The sequence below is a fragment of the Bombus pyrosoma genome, linkage group LG10 (assembly GCF_014825855.1).
Source record: "Bombus pyrosoma isolate SC7728 linkage group LG10, ASM1482585v1, whole genome shotgun sequence".
Classification (NCBI taxonomy): domain Eukaryota; kingdom Metazoa; phylum Arthropoda; class Insecta; order Hymenoptera; family Apidae; genus Bombus; species Bombus pyrosoma.
In genome coordinates, this window is record NC_057779.1 from 500,402 (window position 1) to 518,434 (window position 18,033).

General features: G+C 42.7%; 1 protein-coding gene across 1 annotated transcript; it reads left to right on the plus strand.

The window, feature by feature from the left end:
• The first annotated feature begins 399 nt into the window (after positions 1-399).
• LOC122571562 (toll-like receptor Tollo) lies at positions 400-7,875 on the plus strand. The gene has a single exon (XM_043735484.1). It carries the CDS (start codon positions 990-992, stop codon positions 4,917-4,919), a length of 3,930 nt encoding a protein of 1,309 aa, XP_043591419.1. The 5' UTR covers positions 400-989; the 3' UTR covers positions 4,920-7,875.
• The last annotated feature ends 10,158 nt before the right edge of the window (positions 7,876-18,033 follow it).

An 18,033-nucleotide genomic window follows, 5' to 3' on the forward strand; every position in this document is an offset into this window, starting at 1 on the left:
GCGCTCGTACGCCTAGGAACCAGTTTCGTGTTTACCTAGTAAGTAGCGTTGTCAGTCAGCTGGTTTGTTGCATCTTCGCAACGAGGCAGTCGCCCGTGGCGTAAAACGCTAGCACGCTTACTCCTTTGTGTATACTTGTTCCTTTCTCTTTGTATACGTCTGTGTGTGTTACGCAGAGAGAAAGAGAGAGGCAGAGAGAAAGAGAGAGAGAGAGAGTCGGGCGTTACTACTATAGCGTATATTCGTATTCAACTGGAGGGAATTCAGTGGGGACCGTTGGAGGGATATATACAGAGGGTGGTGGAGGCAAAATTGGCCAGTGGTGGGGAGAGGAGTGGGGGGTTACTGCACGCCGGCAGTCATGCAGGGTGCGTGACCGTCGATGGAATAGGGATTCGGAGTCGAAGTCAGTTGCTGTCGGACGTTCTTGGCGGAACGTTGTCACGTTCTCTACTCTGCGATTGTACTTCGTACCATTGTGCACACGTAGTTTCTCACGAAGTTCGGTCTTACTTTTAAACGATCTTACTTTTAACCTCAGTCGCCTTCTGAGATAAATAGTAACCGTGACAACGTATAAAATATATAAGTGATCGAGGAATATCAAAGTTTGTGTCAGTCAGTGGTTATGATCGTTCGGTGTTTATTTTATTCGCAGGTCGAACAACATCGTTATTGGGGATTATCCGTTCTCTTATTTTAGTGTTCTTGGTCTCGTCGATCAGTGAAATCTCTACTACGCGCTATCGACGATATCGTCAAAGATTATCTCGAAAGTTTCCACTGCTGTTTATCGGGAAAGGGGAAAACGGCGTGTAACGCGTATCCGAATCGGCTCGGACAAAAGTGGTGCCGTGACAGAGTGACTATGAGTGCGTGACGACCGGAGTGCAACGTTACGACGATTGGCTTACGCGACTCACGCGACGGAGGCGAGTCAGTTTGCGAGCTGTTGCGAGTAACGACGCGCGTGCGACAATTGCTCGGCTATGGAGTCGACACGGCTCCGTTTGGCGATGTTGGGGATCGTCTGGTCGCTGTTTTTCAACGCTGGCACGATACACGGCCGCAGTATCACCAGTCTCGAGGCACCGACCGGCTGCGAGTGGAAAAAGGACGGAGAGGATGGGGAAAAAGCTCTGGCCTGTAGGGTTAGGACTATCGCCAACGTGCCCAGCCTAATTGGCAATCTCTCGGCCATTCAAGTGGACTCGATCAGTTCTTTGGCCTTGGAATGCAGTGACGTGTTGTTCTTCGAGAGTCAGATAGACGGGCCGCACGGTTTCTTCTCCCCTCTGCCTCGTTTGGAGAAGCTTCGCGTGGATTATTGCAAGATCCGATATCTGCCAGGCGGTGTTTTCGCGTCCGCGCACAACTTACGCACGTTGTCCGTGAGAACGCACAACGGAGATTGGTCGGCGATGACTTTAGAGCTACACAGGGATTCTCTTCGTAGCTTAACGTATCTACAGCATTTAGATCTGGCTGATAACAATCTGTGGACACTGCCGTCTGAATTGCTGTGCCCGGTGCAGAGTCTCGCTACATTGAACTTGACGCGCAACAAGTTACAGGACATCGTTTCCCTGGGCTTCTCTGATTTGGTCGAGTCGTGTACGCCTAGTCTCGAGGTGCTCGATCTCAGCAACAACGATCTTAGCACCCTGCATGATCGAGCTCTGAGCAATCTGCGCAGCCTAACGGTGTTGAAGCTGCAGGAGAACGCGATCACAGCCGTGGGTGATCACGCTCTGGCTGGATTGACTGCGCTACACTCGCTCAACATGTCCAGTAACCGTCTAGTAGCATTGCCGCCGGAATTATTCTCACGAACGAAGGAATTAAGGGAGCTGATACTTAGCAACAATTCGCTGGCGGTATTAGCGCCAGGCTTGTTAGACAATCTGGACGAACTACAGATACTGGATTTAAACAGCAACGAATTGACGAATCGCTGGGTTAACAGAGACACGTTTTCCAGACTCGTTCGACTTGTCATTTTGGATCTATCTTTTAACGCGCTTACGAGGATCGACGCACACGTGTTCAAAGGTTTATACAGCCTTCAGATTCTAAAACTCGAGCACAATGATATCGAAACACTGGTAGATGGATGTTTCGGTTCCCTGACGAATTTGCACTCTTTGACTCTTTCGCACAATCGCATAGCGAGATTCGATCCAGCACATACGATAGGTTTGACCACTCTGAATCAGCTCTTTCTGGATACGAATAAACTCAGAACGCTTCATCGTCACGTGTTCGACAATCTAACCGGCCTGCAGGATCTTTCTCTTCGAGGAAATTATCTAACGGAGATCCCGTACGCGGTTCGCGTGCTCCACTCGCTGAAGACTCTTGACCTTGGCAAAAACCACGTGTCCAGAATCGACAATGACTCGTTCGACGGGTTGAGCGAACTGTATGGACTACGGCTGGTAGACAACAAACTGGAGAACGTGTCGCGCGAAGCGTTCGCCGCGTTGCCCGCGCTGCAAGTGTTAAATCTGGCGAACAATTACATCCGTCACGTGGAGCAGAGCGCGTTCGCGAACAACCCGGTGTTGCGCGCTATTAGATTGGATGGGAACCAGCTAACCGAGATTCGCGGCGCGTTTACCAGCCTCACGACCCTGGTATGGTTGAACGTGTCCGACAATAAGTTGCTGTGGTTCGACTACAGTCATCTGCCGAGCAGCATAGAGTGGTTGGACATACACGCGAATCAGATAAGCGAGCTTGGGAATTATTACGCGGTTAGGAATACGCTGCGTATAAAGTTGCTGGACGCGAGTTACAACCAAATCGTCGAGATCGCTGATGCGAACGTGCCTGATAGCGTGGAGACGTTGGTTCTGAACAACAACAAAATACGCACGATCGTCCCTGGAACTTTTCTTCAGAAGAGGAGCTTGCAGAAAGTCGTATTGTACGAGAACGAGATAAGAAGCCTGGACGTGGCCGCCATAGCGTTGCAGACAGTACCGGAGGACGAAGAATTGCCACAGTTTTATATCGGAAATAATCCTATTCTGTGTAACTGTTCCATGGAATGGTTACCAAGAATCAACGAAATGGCGCGTCTTCGACAGCATCCTCGAGTGATGGACCTCGATTCGGTCACGTGCGAAATGGTTCACGCGCGCGCGACACCGCGAAGGCCTCTGCTGTCGCTGAAACCGAAGGACTTCCTCTGTCAATACGTGGCGCATTGTTTCGCCCTGTGCCATTGTTGCGACTTCGACGCGTGCGACTGCGAGATGACCTGCCCGGACAATTGTTCCTGCTATCACGACCACAGCTGGTCCAGCAACGTGGTGGACTGCTCGAACGCCGGTTACAAACATGTTCCTGAAAGAATACCCATGGACGCGACCGAGATCTATCTGGATGGGAACGAGCTCGGCGACCTGGGTAGCCACGTGTTTATCGGAAAACGCAGATTGGAGGTACTGTTCCTGAACAACAGCGGCATATCGGCGATTCATAATTTCACGTTCAACGGCGTGGGTGCGTTGCGCGTCCTTCACCTCGAGGACAATGCGCTACGTGAGCTGCGTGGCTTCGAGTTCGATCAGCTGGAACGCATGTCAGAGCTCTATCTGGATCACAACGCGATCGCGACCGTGGGCAACACGACCTTCAAAAAGATGAAGAATCTCGAGGTGTTGAGATTAGATAGCAATCGAATCGTCAACTTCAGGCCATGGGAAGCATTGCCCAGCGTCGGGGATAGCACGCGGGTCGCTTTGGAGGGTAACGCTTGGAGCTGCGAATGCGGCAGCGCTGCTAAATTGCGCGGCTGGCTAGCCGAGCATCGTGGGGATCCCGAGAAGATGTACTGCCGCGACGGCGCCGAGACTCTGGCGCAGGCTATGAAGCGTTGCGGTGATCCGTCTACAGAGGCCGTCAGCCGTGGCATTCAGGAAATCCCTTTGCTAGGTGGCAACTTTGTGCCGCTTTTAGCAGGCGCCTTGGTGGCTGTGATCGCCATTTGCTTGTTCGTCGCGCTCGCCTTCGCTTTTCGCCAAGACGTGCGTCTCTGGGCGCACGCACGTTACGGTCTTCGCCTTGGAAAAATGACCACGCCGCCGGACGAAGAAAGGGATCGCCTTTACGACGGCTACATAGTCTACAGCGAGAGAGACGAGGATTTTGTCTCCAGATTCTTGGCCGCGGAATTGGAACAGTCTGGCTTGGCTCTTTGTCTTCACTGGCGAGATTTGCCACCGGCCAGGCCGCAAGAAGCGGTACCACCGGCTGCGGCGGCAGCCAGACGCGTCGTTATCATTTTCTCGCCGGTGTTCTTGGCAAATGAATGGCAGCATACGGAATTTCGTGCTGCCTTGAGGACCGCACTGGAGAACATCAGACCCAGCTCGAGGAAAAGACGCGTGGTCATTCTTCTGGCCACGGAAGCTCCTGCCCGCGATCCCGAATTCCAGCTGCTGCTTCAAACTTGCACGGTCGTCATATGGGGCGAGAAGAGGTTCTGGGAGAAACTACGGTTCGCCATGCCCGATTCCGTGGGCAAAAGGCGAGACAGCAAGAAGGTGAACGACCGAAATCGCAAACCGACGCGTTACACCGCCGCGCCGTCCGCTGGCGACGTATGGACCAAGCCTAATGGCGTTTTGGTCGCACCGGTGCACGCACCCACGCCAACGCCCACGCAGTCTACCTATGTCAGCTCGGCGTCCAGCAGGACGGAGGACGAGGACAGCGGCGCGGAACATCAGCATCAGCATCAACATCAGCACGGCGGTTACAGCGCGTTGCACACCGGAAACGCGCGGCCGGCGAGCCTGTCCTCGAGGGGCAGCCATCTTTACAGCACCATACCGGAACCACCGGTGCCCACTGCACCTCCTGGTGAGGTCTTGACGCATCCAGCCAATCCTCGTACTTATTTCGTCTAGTATAGACGGTCCTCGTCGTCCGTCGCGCGACGATCCACGATTCACCGTGTCAGAGGTTGGACTCTGATGGAGCCTGCGATTGTAAAAAATTCGCTCTAGGGATGGGAATGAGAGTGGAACAAGGAGAGAAAGAAAAATAGGAAATGAAAGGAATAGAGAGAGAATGAGGGAACGTATGTTGCGGTAGGATATTTGTACAGTTTCGTTCGCGATGGACCGACGCGATGGCGTACACGCGACGATTCGCCTGGCGTCGCTCTGTTTGCTCTTCCACTAGAATCGGTTGATTAGGGATCTTCCTCGGGTTTCCGTGTTCCGTGTTACGGAACGAGCGAGGAGGATCGTTTATGCAGGGGTTTCGGGGTCGGGGTTGGACGTCGGTATCGAGAGTATCGCCTCGCGAGAAAGTGTTTTCCATAGGACGCGAGGCAGCCTCGAACCTTTCCGTTTACCTCGACGAGTACGAACGCGAATGTCGATAAAATCAAGAGAGCCAGGTTTATTTGATACAGGTTCCTTTGTAACAGGGAACGCACACGTGATCGAGTCATTATTTTTTCGGGCTACAGAGAAGGAATTCAAAATACAGAGTTTTTTCTCTTTACGACGAACATTTTTCGGATATATGTGTATGTGTACGAAGCGAAAAGAGTAAAAGCTTTAGGTGATAAAAAGAAAAAAAAACATGGCAGTCAATGAGGACATAGAATGTAATTATTGTTCTCGTCATTCCTTTAGGGCCTAAGATGAAACAGACACACTGACAAAAAAAAGTATTAAATTAAACGCAACCCCAGAGATTCGAAGTAGATTATAGAAATTCTTCTTCGTTGTTGCACGACCACCTCGTTCAGGATTCGTCTTCGCGTGCATCCTTCGATTTCTGAAAGCGAGCGAAGAAAAGGCCAGGTCTCGAAATTCTTCTCGTCATCGGGGCTTTCGTGACGTCGAGAGTTTCGATCACGCTTGAAAAATAACTCTCACCGGCCGTGCCGCTTCGTCAGACTAGCATCCACCGATTTCACCGTGCACCTCGATCGATTGCGAGTTTTCACCTTTTTTTCTCACGTACGTTGTTATTTATTTTCCATTCGTTCGCGATTTAGCCGACCAAGCTCTGTGATTTCGTTTGTTTTACGATCCTCCGACGATTGCGATATGATACGTTTTTGTTAAGGATCAATATGTTTTCGTTTTGAAGTATGTGATTTTGTTTTACGAGAGAATTGCGAGATTATGTGACTCTCAGAGGCTATTACGATGGTTTTTATCGAAAGATATATACTTTTCTCCGAATGATTAGAAGATTCGTAAATTATTAATCGACAAAAGTTCAAGTTCGTGACGTTCTTTTTATTTTTTGACGATACTCTCGTTTCTTTAAAAATCGTAATCTTCTAGTTATTTCAACGTTCTTCGACAACCTTTGCTCTCTACGATTTAACGCACACGAGAGTGGGGCAAATTAAAGTTACTCAAAGATTTCTATTTCTCGTATAAATTTCTCCACGCACGATGTAAAATATAATTCACCCCATTCTCGTGAAAAACACGTGAAACCATCGTGGTAGCTTTGTGTTTCTCAAAAGCGATGGATACGCTCGTATTTAGTTCCAGATTAATTTTTATTTCTGAGGACTGTACGTTTACTTCAACGATCAAGCGTTTTTCTTCCAATACGGTGTATTTTATATTTTTCTCCCTTTCTTCCCGTAAAAGAGCGCTCGGGAACGCGATCGAGTTGATAGCTACAGGATCATTGAAGCGTTCGAAGCGGTCCGTACACCGATCGGAAATGAAAGAGAGAAAAGACGAGAACGATACGTGTCGTACGTGTCGCGTGTGTGCTCCGTGATCTCGGGGCGCGCTCTTCGTACTAATTGTATATTTTTTCCCCCGTTCTCGGGAGACGGAGTCAGCACACCCCTAGTTCTCATTCCTGTCGTTCGTTCGTCAATTCTTTAGCTAGAGAAAAAGGAATTTAAACGAATGTGTGGGAGCATTAACGAGAGAAATCGTCTCTTAGAAGCGCGTATTCGAAAAGGAATAAAGAGAAGAAAAAGAGAAGTTACGTTGGTACATGGATCGAGGAGGAGATGAGAGAGTGTGAAAATAAAAAAAGAGGAAAAGACAGGAGACGTCTAGCAGGAGACACACCTCGTTCCTAAGATTCACGACTGTCTTTTGCGAGAAAAAGCAACGGTCGCCAAACGCTTATTAGTCTGTAAGTGAATACCTCCTGTAAATACTTGTGTATAATCTAACGTTGTAAATAACTTCACGCACACTTCTCGAGCACATCAAAGTGGCCAGGCACTTGTACCTATATATAGGGCTATTAAACTGGTCTCTTAAACGGGAGAAAATTTCTCCACTCTCTTCAAGGGATTTGCGGATTTATTAATTGTATTGTATTGTTGTAAATACGCTCATCGGATCACGCATATATATTATATATATATATGTATATTGTATTCACGATCTGTTACGTGATTATTAAATTAATTGCCACTTTCCATTTCAGCAAAGAACCATGAGAAATAAACACGTTTGTTTTGTAAAAAAAAAAAAAATATAAGAGAATGAATAATATTCTTTTGTTCCCTTGTCACTTCGCCTGTGAGAAACCGTGTTCGGGTCAGTGAACGCGGCTAACTCGAAAGTTTTCCATCGGAGGAAAGCCCCGAACTTTGACGTCCTTCGCGAACTCGTTTTAATTCGTCCGACACTAATAGCTTTCTCCCCTCGTCGAACGTGGCTCCTCTTTTCACCAAGTCGCACGCCTTCTGATCGCTTTTCTCTATCCCACCCCCTCTCCCCTTTGTCTGATCTTTTTCAGTTTCACTCTTTCTTCTTTCTTCCTCTTTTTTCTTAACTTGAACATCGAACGTAGAAACTTATTAATATTGGTTGGTAATTGTTCCCTGCGTGAGATGGACGAATACCTAAAGCGCTTATTAATATTCCGCGACTGAGTGACGTGGCGGCTACAGTCGTACGATAAATTTTCAGGGTGTATATCGAGCTCCATCGATAATGGTATACCTCTGGCTGCATAAACTCGTTCACACTTTCACCTGGCTGTATCAGCAAGTAGCCAAACCTGATAATGGCCAGTTATTATTCGTCGGGTTTCGAGGGAATTTTTATTAGACACTTCAAGCCTCACCCTGGGGAGGTATATGGTTTTTGTGGATGAGACGTGCGAAGATACAACACAGCATTCGCTAAACTTTCACTGTATCGTGATTTACTATACTTTATTATACATATACATGTACGATAGGGACGCTTGACTATAAAATTCGAAGTTGAATGGTTTAATTCGACTTTTAGAGGTTGCATTTTACTAATTAAAGACCATAATATATATATCATATAGTTCGTTTCTGTTTTTTATCATTGCTTAATACTTTTTCCATCGCTATTTTTCCCTCCATATGGATCTTACAGTTTTACGAAAGTAGGAAACATCAAAGCATTCATAGCGATATCTTTTCTAAATTATAAAAACCGTCTCTGTGTCTTCGATTTGTAACGAGTGTCTGCAAAATGTCCATTACTCTAATATATACTTTACGTACTTTGACAAAACCAGATATAAATTACTTTACTCGTGTTATTTAATAACTTTATGTGAATTTTATACTGTTTGGTACTTGATAGTTTAAAATGCACGATATCTCTTATCGTGATATCTGTGCGCGATTCAGACCAATAGATTATTCGTTACATATTGCGAAGAAGAATCACTATCTTTCTGTCTACGAAACACTTACTCATAGTTTTCTACTCGAGTTGTTTCCTGCTGGTTCTATTAATACGATCTATATCGAATTCGACGTGAACAGTTGCATTTAATCCGTCTGGATTAAGATTGGATTATACTCGATAAATTGAATTTCTCTCTGATAGTATCCTAAGTTGAATCACCTGGTGGATATTTCGGGAGCGTTATCGATCATTTACGGCCGTAAGTGTTTGGTTTTCGAGAAAGCATCCTCTCGAGAGGTTTCTTCAGGCTCGAATACAGGAAATAGATCCTCGACCAAGGCGCGAACACTTGAGAACGTTAGCTGCAGTGGCTCGGGAAAGTACTTGAACACTTGGCATAGAAAACCTTTATGTATGTATCATATGTGTTATGTAAAGACGTATTGAAATTTGATTAGCAGTATACGTGACATAATTATCACGATTGCATTGGTAAAATTTAAAACGAATTTCGGGATGTATGTAGAAATTATAAGATATTTATTGCAAAAAAAAAATTAATATATAGCATGAGTAACCTTACTGAATATTGCGGCTTATTAACAATGAACTATTCTACTATAACTAACTACAACTATTAATGACTGTTCTATGGAATAACGATTGACACTGAGATCGACTTCCATCGAATTATTACAACGAATAACTGATTATACAAGGATTTTTGCAAACTTTACGAAATAATATTTTTGCGTCAAATATCTTGCAGCGTCTATGTACATATTCAGATTTGTTTTGAACATTATTAATGTAATCATGACAGTCTAGCACATTATAGTGCTGATGAAATTTCTACATTTTTCGTGTATAATACACATACACATACACATACACATGATATATTTATAAAAGGCTTGGGAGCATAAGTAGAAAAAATCTGCCGGCTTTCCAAAAAAAAAAAGAACCTGCTTTACGCTAGAAACGTTTTACCGAGAAGGATGATTAATAATGAAAATGATAAATCGCGAAAATCTGCATTATTTTTGCAGCATGTTGTACGTGATTAATTATAAGAGCCGCTTACCTTAAGCTGTTATTTCTGTGCTATTCAATAACTAATGGAGTGCGGAGAAATTGAATCATATATCGTCAAGCGATAAATCTGTTACGTATGAACGACACGTTATAGTTTCGTAACGAGTTAGCGTGTTCATTTCCAGCCTCTGAATAGGATATTTGCCTGTTCGTACTAAGGTAACAGTTATTACAGAAGCGGACCTTTATCGCGATATAAACACTTCGAAATGATTTCCAATCACTGCCTTAAATCTGTTCGTGGTATAATAGCGGAACATTCTCTATATCGTCATACAACTCATATTCAAATACAGGGTGAGTCACGTAGAGCTTTACGAGCTGGTTTCTTCGAAACAGCTGCGAAGACATAGAGGTATTAAAGTTGTTGTTCCTTTTTTTGAAATTAAATGAGATACAACGAGGAGTTGGAATGGTAAACAACGTAAGTACCAGAAGTTTTTTCTATTTCAATTCCTCAGTCACTTGGAATGCAACGAACTTTCGGCACAAAGTATCATATTTGAAGTTTACATTAAATTTCAATCAGTTTGTTTGGCTGACTGTTCTAGAAAAAAAATCGTAAAGCTTTTTGCAACTGACTGTGTACATTTTGATTAACACTTTGCATGAAATACGTACTTTCCCCATTTCTCCTTTATTAACCCTCGCGATACAACATGGGCGTAGCATAATAACCCATAAATTTTCAAACTTATGCATGCTCGAACCGTACATAATTTTCTTCCCCCAAATATAATGATTATTAATACGATAAATTATACATCCTCTGGAGCCTTAAATTAATTTACTCGGCAAAAGATTTATCCAAAATTAATACTGCTTCCTGATTATGCGAGTCGTATTAATTACTCGAACGAATTCGAGGAAATCGAAATAAGGTCGATCAGATTGAGCACAGCAGTTGACACGATGGCTCTGAACGTTAATCCGAAGCCAGGCTGGTTGGTTTTTCCTCGCGCCAGTTGTAACTCAAGCCGGGCAACGTTTTCCCACGCGTGCGCTAAATAACGCCGACATTAAGCGAGCAAGACGGCTGGAAGAAAAGGAGGAGAGAAAAAAGAACGAGAAGAAGGAGTACCGTATAGAAAGACGATGCGGAAGAAGCGAACGACATAGAGACTTGCGGCGACGGAGAAATGGCTAAGATAAGCGGAACGCGGAATAATTTATCGCGTTAGCCGTATCGCGGAAAACTGAGACGCTTCTGGGAATAAAATGTTAAATACGGCGCGTACATGCACCCTTGCCAAGAATACCTTTATCACGCCGGCCAACTTGCCGAACAGACCTTTCCAACACAGCCAGCACAGCGGCCGTGATAACAACGGAAACGCCCATCCCCTCAACCTGCGGGAAATTACAGTCCCGCGAATACCGAGCCACGAAAGTGTTTAACCCTTTGCAGTCTTGTGTCATACTTTTGTATATGGCAACGCGTGATTTCGCAGGGTAAAGGTGTTAGGTTCGTATTTGGGATATATTTAGAGGAATACGATTAATATTTCTTGGCGTGGACTTTTGACTTAGGAATTTTGGGATTTATTTGGAATTCTTTTCGAACGATTAAAATTTTTTGGGATGAACTCTTAAGTTAGGAATGTTAGGTTCCTACTATATGGAATTTTTTCAGGACGGTGTGATTAAAATGTTGCAGCAAGTAACTGTTAGGTTTGGAATCTTTTAATTTATTTGCGATCCTTCTAGAGATGCGATTAACATTTCTCAGAGGAAACTTTTAGATTAGGAATTTTAGCTTTTATTTGGTATTTTTAAAGGGGAATGTGATATGCGGATAAAACACGATGACTCCGACACTAATTAAATACGAAGCTGTCAACTTTCCTTTCATTCTGAACGATTCGAAATCTATCACTCGCCCTACTCAAAATCGAGTTGAAAGACGCTTAAACTTGTTCCCCTTCATCATAAAACCACCCTTTAACATACTCTTCCTCTGTAATCTTCATCAAGAACATCACGCATGATCTCTTCTCTCTTCCCAACGAGACTCGACATTATGTGGGCTATATCGCACATATTTAATTCCGTACACCGCATATACGCGATGAGAGACCTACGCAGTCGACTGTTTGACCGCAAAGGGTTGCAACCCCTGGCGCAACCTGAACCACGAGAAGGTTGAGCTGGGTATCTGGGAATTTCACGCGCGTTACACCGTCAGGTCACGTCCTCGAGCAAGATTCGAGGGCATAAGTTATAGTTGGTTCGTAAGAGGATGGGTTTGGATCGGCTTTTAAAGCGTCGTTTTCTCTCTCTCTCTCTCTCTCTTTCTCCCTCTATTTTCCACAGGTTGAAAAAAGGTCCTACCCCTTCTCTCTTATGAAGGTAATAGTTTTATCAAGAGGCATGGAGATATACAAGCACGTTGCCAGAAAATCCCAAAGCGGCGCGGAATTAAGCGGCGAGGGTGGCGCGCGAGCACTACGCCACGAGTCAAATATTTGAATGGCCGTGGGCCACGAATACTAGAAAAGAGCCGTGGCGAGCACAGGCTAATGACATTATGACTTTAGGATGCTCTCGGGCAAATTACATTTGCCGGGCGGGTTGCGCCGCGCGGCCAGCAAATGAAATAATAATAAGAGCACGCTGATATCGAGCGGAATAGTGGGTCATATAGACGCGTTTAATAATCAAAGTAAGCCGTCCGCGAGGCCCGCCCCCGTTAAGTGGATCGATAATTTAAGGCTTTTCGGCGGCGACACTGACAAATTCAAGCGTTACCTTACAGTTTCAAATTCGGACGAATCATTGTTCCACCAATTGTAAGATCAAGAACGTGGTTGGCTTGAACACACGACTGACGGCAGAATTAATGACGAATGTTTGGCGACTCTTGGTTTGCTGTAGGAATATTATTATGAAATTTGGTGGATTTGTGGTAACAGTAACTGTATAAATTCGACCAAATTGTACGAATTAATGGCAAATTAATGGCTAGAAGGAACACTTGATGATTCGTTATAGAGTTCGATACTTTACGATATAGATCGTAAATTTAAAGTATACAATTAAAGTTAGTATAAAAGTATATAATTGAAGTATTATCTTCCTATCAAAACTTGCAATAGAAAGAAATTTACTTTTACATTTTTATCTCCTTGTAATTTGCTTGAACTTAATTATCTACCTATTTATTATCAAACAAGGGAAGAGTCAATTGGTTTGAATTTAATTAATCGGCGTATAAATATCATAATGAAACACAATGATGTGCAAATATCGCTTGTTAGAATTGAAAAAAGAACGAAGTAGTCCGTACATTCTGTTTCGAAACACAAATTGCCAGTGTTGGAAGATACGTTGCGTTAACTAGGTTCCAATTAGAAATGGAAATTAGAGCGATCGTCAGAGAGACTTTTAATCGTTAGCTCTATAGCACGTACCTATGGCTGGAAAAGAATGCATTCGTGCACGAGTCATGAGAAAATATGAACAATGCCTACGGCATAATTATGGATTAATTGGACTCCGGTAGAACACGTGTAATAATCAATGAAAACTACTTCGTACTAGACGAGTTAATATTTGTTATACGCTACAATTGTAACGTGAAATATTTAGAAGCTCGCATCTGAAAGGCGTAACGACTTTGCAAGATCAAACTACTTAATGTGCTAACTATTGACGATTGCTCTTCTATTAGAATTTTTTTGTATTTACGATTCTACTAGTATTATCAGTGAAACTTTACGCACCATAAGTTACGAAGTTTTAGTATTAATTGGATCGTGTTACAGTAGCAAATCGAGTGAAGTTTTTAAAGTAAATTTTATAAATTACAGATCATTTAATTAAACTAAATTTGTAAGAAAAAGATCTATAATTCGATACTTGTAACTTGCCAATACACTGACGTTATTAGTTGGTAAATTATTATGCAGGAGAATCCAGACTATCGAATTCCATATTGAAATATCGGAGTCTTCGATCGAATTTCACTTAATTATGAACAACGGCAAATCTCACAACTGCTAGTCACTTAACGAGGACGACAGAATAAATGTAACGAAATGAAAAATCTATATCGTATAATCGGAACTAATAATTCTAACCAGACGATTTTTAAATTAATCAAAGTTCACTGATAGTGATTTTGATCGTTTATATACAACTTTAATGAACAACCATTGTTAACGAAGAGTTCCTCTCTTCATCGACCACGTACAATATACGATTGAAAAAACGTTGAATAAGAATTGGACGTTCAAATTGGAAACTGATGCCGCGTCAATTAACCAACCTATCGGTTACAATTTATTTGGATCGTTATAGAAATTTTTCATCGATGGAAATATTCAACTCTTTCAATAAGGTTCCCGAGCAAACAATAGGTTTCTTTTTCAGGCAATGCGGACAGATATCGTCTGTCAGATTGACTAATAATACATACATACAAAAGGCAGTTCTTCGTTATGACGAGTCTTTATTTTTGACAAACAATGCACGTAACTTAATACCTTCAGATTTTCATCCATTGCCAAACACCAAATTTTTCACGAAAGTAAATCTTCCGTTCTCTTATTGTCACAAAATCTATCATTCTACAAGCATAATTTTAAGCACGTTGGAAATCCAACAGATCAATTGCATTATTTAGACGACCTGTCGAACTCGTTATATAGACACATATCAGCGTTCGACTTTTTAAGAAACAAGCGACAAGTTTCCAGTATATTTATCGTCGGAAGATAACATAAATAATTGCGTCACGAAATGATTATAAAAAAAAATATTTATAAAAATTTCTTTATTGCCAAGGCCATCGTGAATCGTAAACAGAGTACAGTCCTCGAAACTACCTCATTCCCTATCCTCGCCAATTTCTGAGAAAACAGCAACGTAAAAAGAATGAACGGAACAACATCCCTTTTTCCCAGTCCATTCGATTCGTCTGTGAATCTCCCATTCGGTTCGCAGGACGTCGAACGACACAAGATAAACGTAGCCATTGAAGGGGTGGGAACCATCGTCGGCGCTCGTCCGAAGAAGCCGATAGCCACGTTGTATGCGATATCCAGGTACAGTCTCGGCGTTATCGAGACACTGGTACACCGTACGCCACAATTTCGAGGGTCATTTATTTTCGACAGGGTTCGCGGCAGGCTTAGCCATCCCGCTGTTTCTCCGCATATACGAGTGTCTTCCATTCCACCTCTTCCACTTCCATTCCTTTATTTTCTTCTCATCCTTTACCCTTCCATTTTATTTCCCTCTACCCCTTTTATCCTTCATTGCTCTTTTTTTCGTGGTTTCCACGCGATGCAGGCAAGCGGAGGCGCCGCCGCATCAATCAACTGTCGAACGAGCGACCGCTAATTGCACCGGCCATAATATCTTGATCAATCGAGTGTGGGGCGTTGGAATTAATTAGAACGATGACGTGCTCGATGGAACGATGTAGTCCCGGAGGCGGACGTTCCTCCAACGTGGCTGGTCAGATAGCCTATCTTAAGTGAGCAGTTTCCACTCTCGCTCGGCTTGGCCGGCATCAGAAACAAGAAACGCTACCCCCGGATAAAAGGAACAAATTGCGCCGCCTGTGGTGAGTTTGGCGCCTGCCCTTGCCAGCTCCCAGTCTCTGCCTCTTTCTCTCGCGCTCTTTTTTCCTTTTCGTCCTCGTCTCGCCAGCAGGATTAAATATGATTCCGAGATAAATTCGCGACACGTTCTTTTCTCGTTCACTTCGATTCTTACCAACGCCCTGCCGATAAGCAATTTTATCAGCTCTGATCGATTCTATTAAGCTTGGCAATGGGAAGTTTAGGCTTCAAGTATATAGTCTTTGGCTCTTGACTTAGGTGATGGGGTGTGGCGTTAAGCTTTTGTTTGATATTTATGGAGAGGGTGTTGAAGATTCATTGAACGGCCTCGTATTTTTTGGAAGGAGTTTGTTTGAATCGTTGGAGAATTTTTATTGCAACTTTGAGTTTGTTAATTGGTAGAGTCGAGTGTTCTTTGGATAATGGAAAACTTTGAAGAAAGTTTATAAAAGTATAGAAGATTCATTGTATTCTTGTAAGAATACTTTTATCAATATCACAGGTCAACATTCAGTCAATGCAACGTTTTATTTGCGATTTTCTATTTTTTGTATTAACGTATATTATTAAGTTTTGTTTTTTAACATTGTGAAAATTTCAGAAGATTTAGTAAAGACGAGTCATACGCAGAATTTAAATTCAGTCGTTCTAAATCACGAAAATTCTGTTACGTCTCTAATTTGTATATAATAGGTTTAGTAGAAATTATTTTATATACGCTTGTCATATAAATTTCCAGAAAAAATTGTTTTTCTTAGGTACACATGTATTGCTCTTCTAACGAACCAACCATGTAACGTACGTCTTTCAATAACATTATTTCCACAACATTTACGCAATACTTCACTGCTCGCTTAATCTCTTACGGATACGAAAAAATAAACACCTCCACCGAATACTTGTAATTTGTGCCGTCCGCTGAATGACACGAAATTCTTCAGTCGTAATTTAAACTCGTGCGCGGAAGGTCGTCACAAACGCTCTCCAAACAACGCGCAAGCTAGCCAAAAAACTACAGAAATTCCTCTTCCTCTCAATCGACAATCACCGTTGGAATTATTACTTTCTGAAATCGCTGATCGCCAAACACTCGACTTATCCACAGTCGATCGAAGACTTTTAGCCTCGAGGATGCGTAATGTATTTTGACAGGCGCGTCCTGGAGGATCGACAACGTCGAATTCGTAATTGTAGCGCGGCCTCTTGCACGTCTCAACGTTTCTCCAGAGTCATCGTCGCGTCACAGCCCGAAATTACAAACTTATTCTGTATTAAGTGGCCATTCTACGGCCCTCCTCTCGCTTACCTTATTAGGAATGATTACGCCATAACAGCCATCAACTCAATTTCCCTGTGCCGGGTCCTTCGTCACATCGAAATTCTGACGAGTCCGGAAAAAAATGCATCGTAACAGACGGTATAGCGGAAAGAGAAAGAGAAAGAGAGAAGGGAAAGAGTGGATCTTATCGTGTTTTTGGATGAAAGGTGTGAAACGCTTGTCCCGACCACGGTGTCATCCGTGTTCCACTCGTGTATACTGGAAGCCGGATTATCGGGGCAGCGTTTAACCGATTATCCGGGCGTCATTTATCTGAATGCTGGGAAAACGTGTTTATATGAGTGTGTATAACTGTGATAGGAGAGGACTTGTCGTGAAAGGTGCTTCGTTTGAAAGGTAGGATTTTTGTGTTAACTTCCTCTTTCTGGCATATTTGGGAACGTTACGTGCTTTCAAATATTTATTTGACATATTTTCGCTGCGTTTTATTGAAACATGCTGTATCGTGTACTATTAAAAGAATATTAGAGTTTCCAAAAATATCGCTACGTCGGTAGAGCGTGGAATTTTGAAAAGCCTCGGATTGGAACGAAACTTTTGTTTTAAATCTTTTATTATGCATTGTTGGAAGAGTATTAAAATTCTTAATTGTTTTATATTTTTACATATTTTTCAATATTTTGATATTATAATACAGAATTTAGAACTTTAAAGAACTTTGAGAAAAATTCATTCATTGGTTGGATTAATTGTTACGTTTATTGAATTTTATTGAGATACAATAAAGAGAGAAATCTATGTTTTTTTGCAATGATTTCAATATTTCTTTATCTGGACTGACAAAATATGTATTTGAAAAATCTGGTAGTTAGAGAGCAAATTGTATAAATAATGAATCAGTCATAAAAATATTCACAAATTGAGCAACTTTAATCTGAAACAATTCTGTCAGATTAATTAGAACAAAAGGAAAACAAATATTAAACACAAATTGAATTCTCAGGGGGATCGTACAATTACAAAATGGATTCAATGTAACGCCCAGTGTAAAATGCTGGCTCTTTATTCACCAAGCTCCCGTTGCGTTCCAGGTCCATTGAGACCGCATTAATCTTCGGTGAATAACAAGTTTTTGCACGGCTTAAATGTATAAAAATTCGCTGAAAGTTGTCATAAAGCTTTGCGAAAAATGTACAATGGTTCGCTTAAAATGATCCGATCGGCAAAGAAACGAATTACATACTTAACGTTGTGAAAATAAGACGAACGACGTTAAAAGGATAGAAGGGAGAGGAAGGAAAGAAAAATAGTAAAAAGAGGTAGCTCTCATTTAATCTGACGAAAGCGTTTTTTTCATTTACGAGAATAGTTTCGAGACGAAACGTTATGACAAAATGCGAACATGAACACTGCAGTGTTATTCACCTGAACAATCAAAATTTCTTTAATGAAATCACGT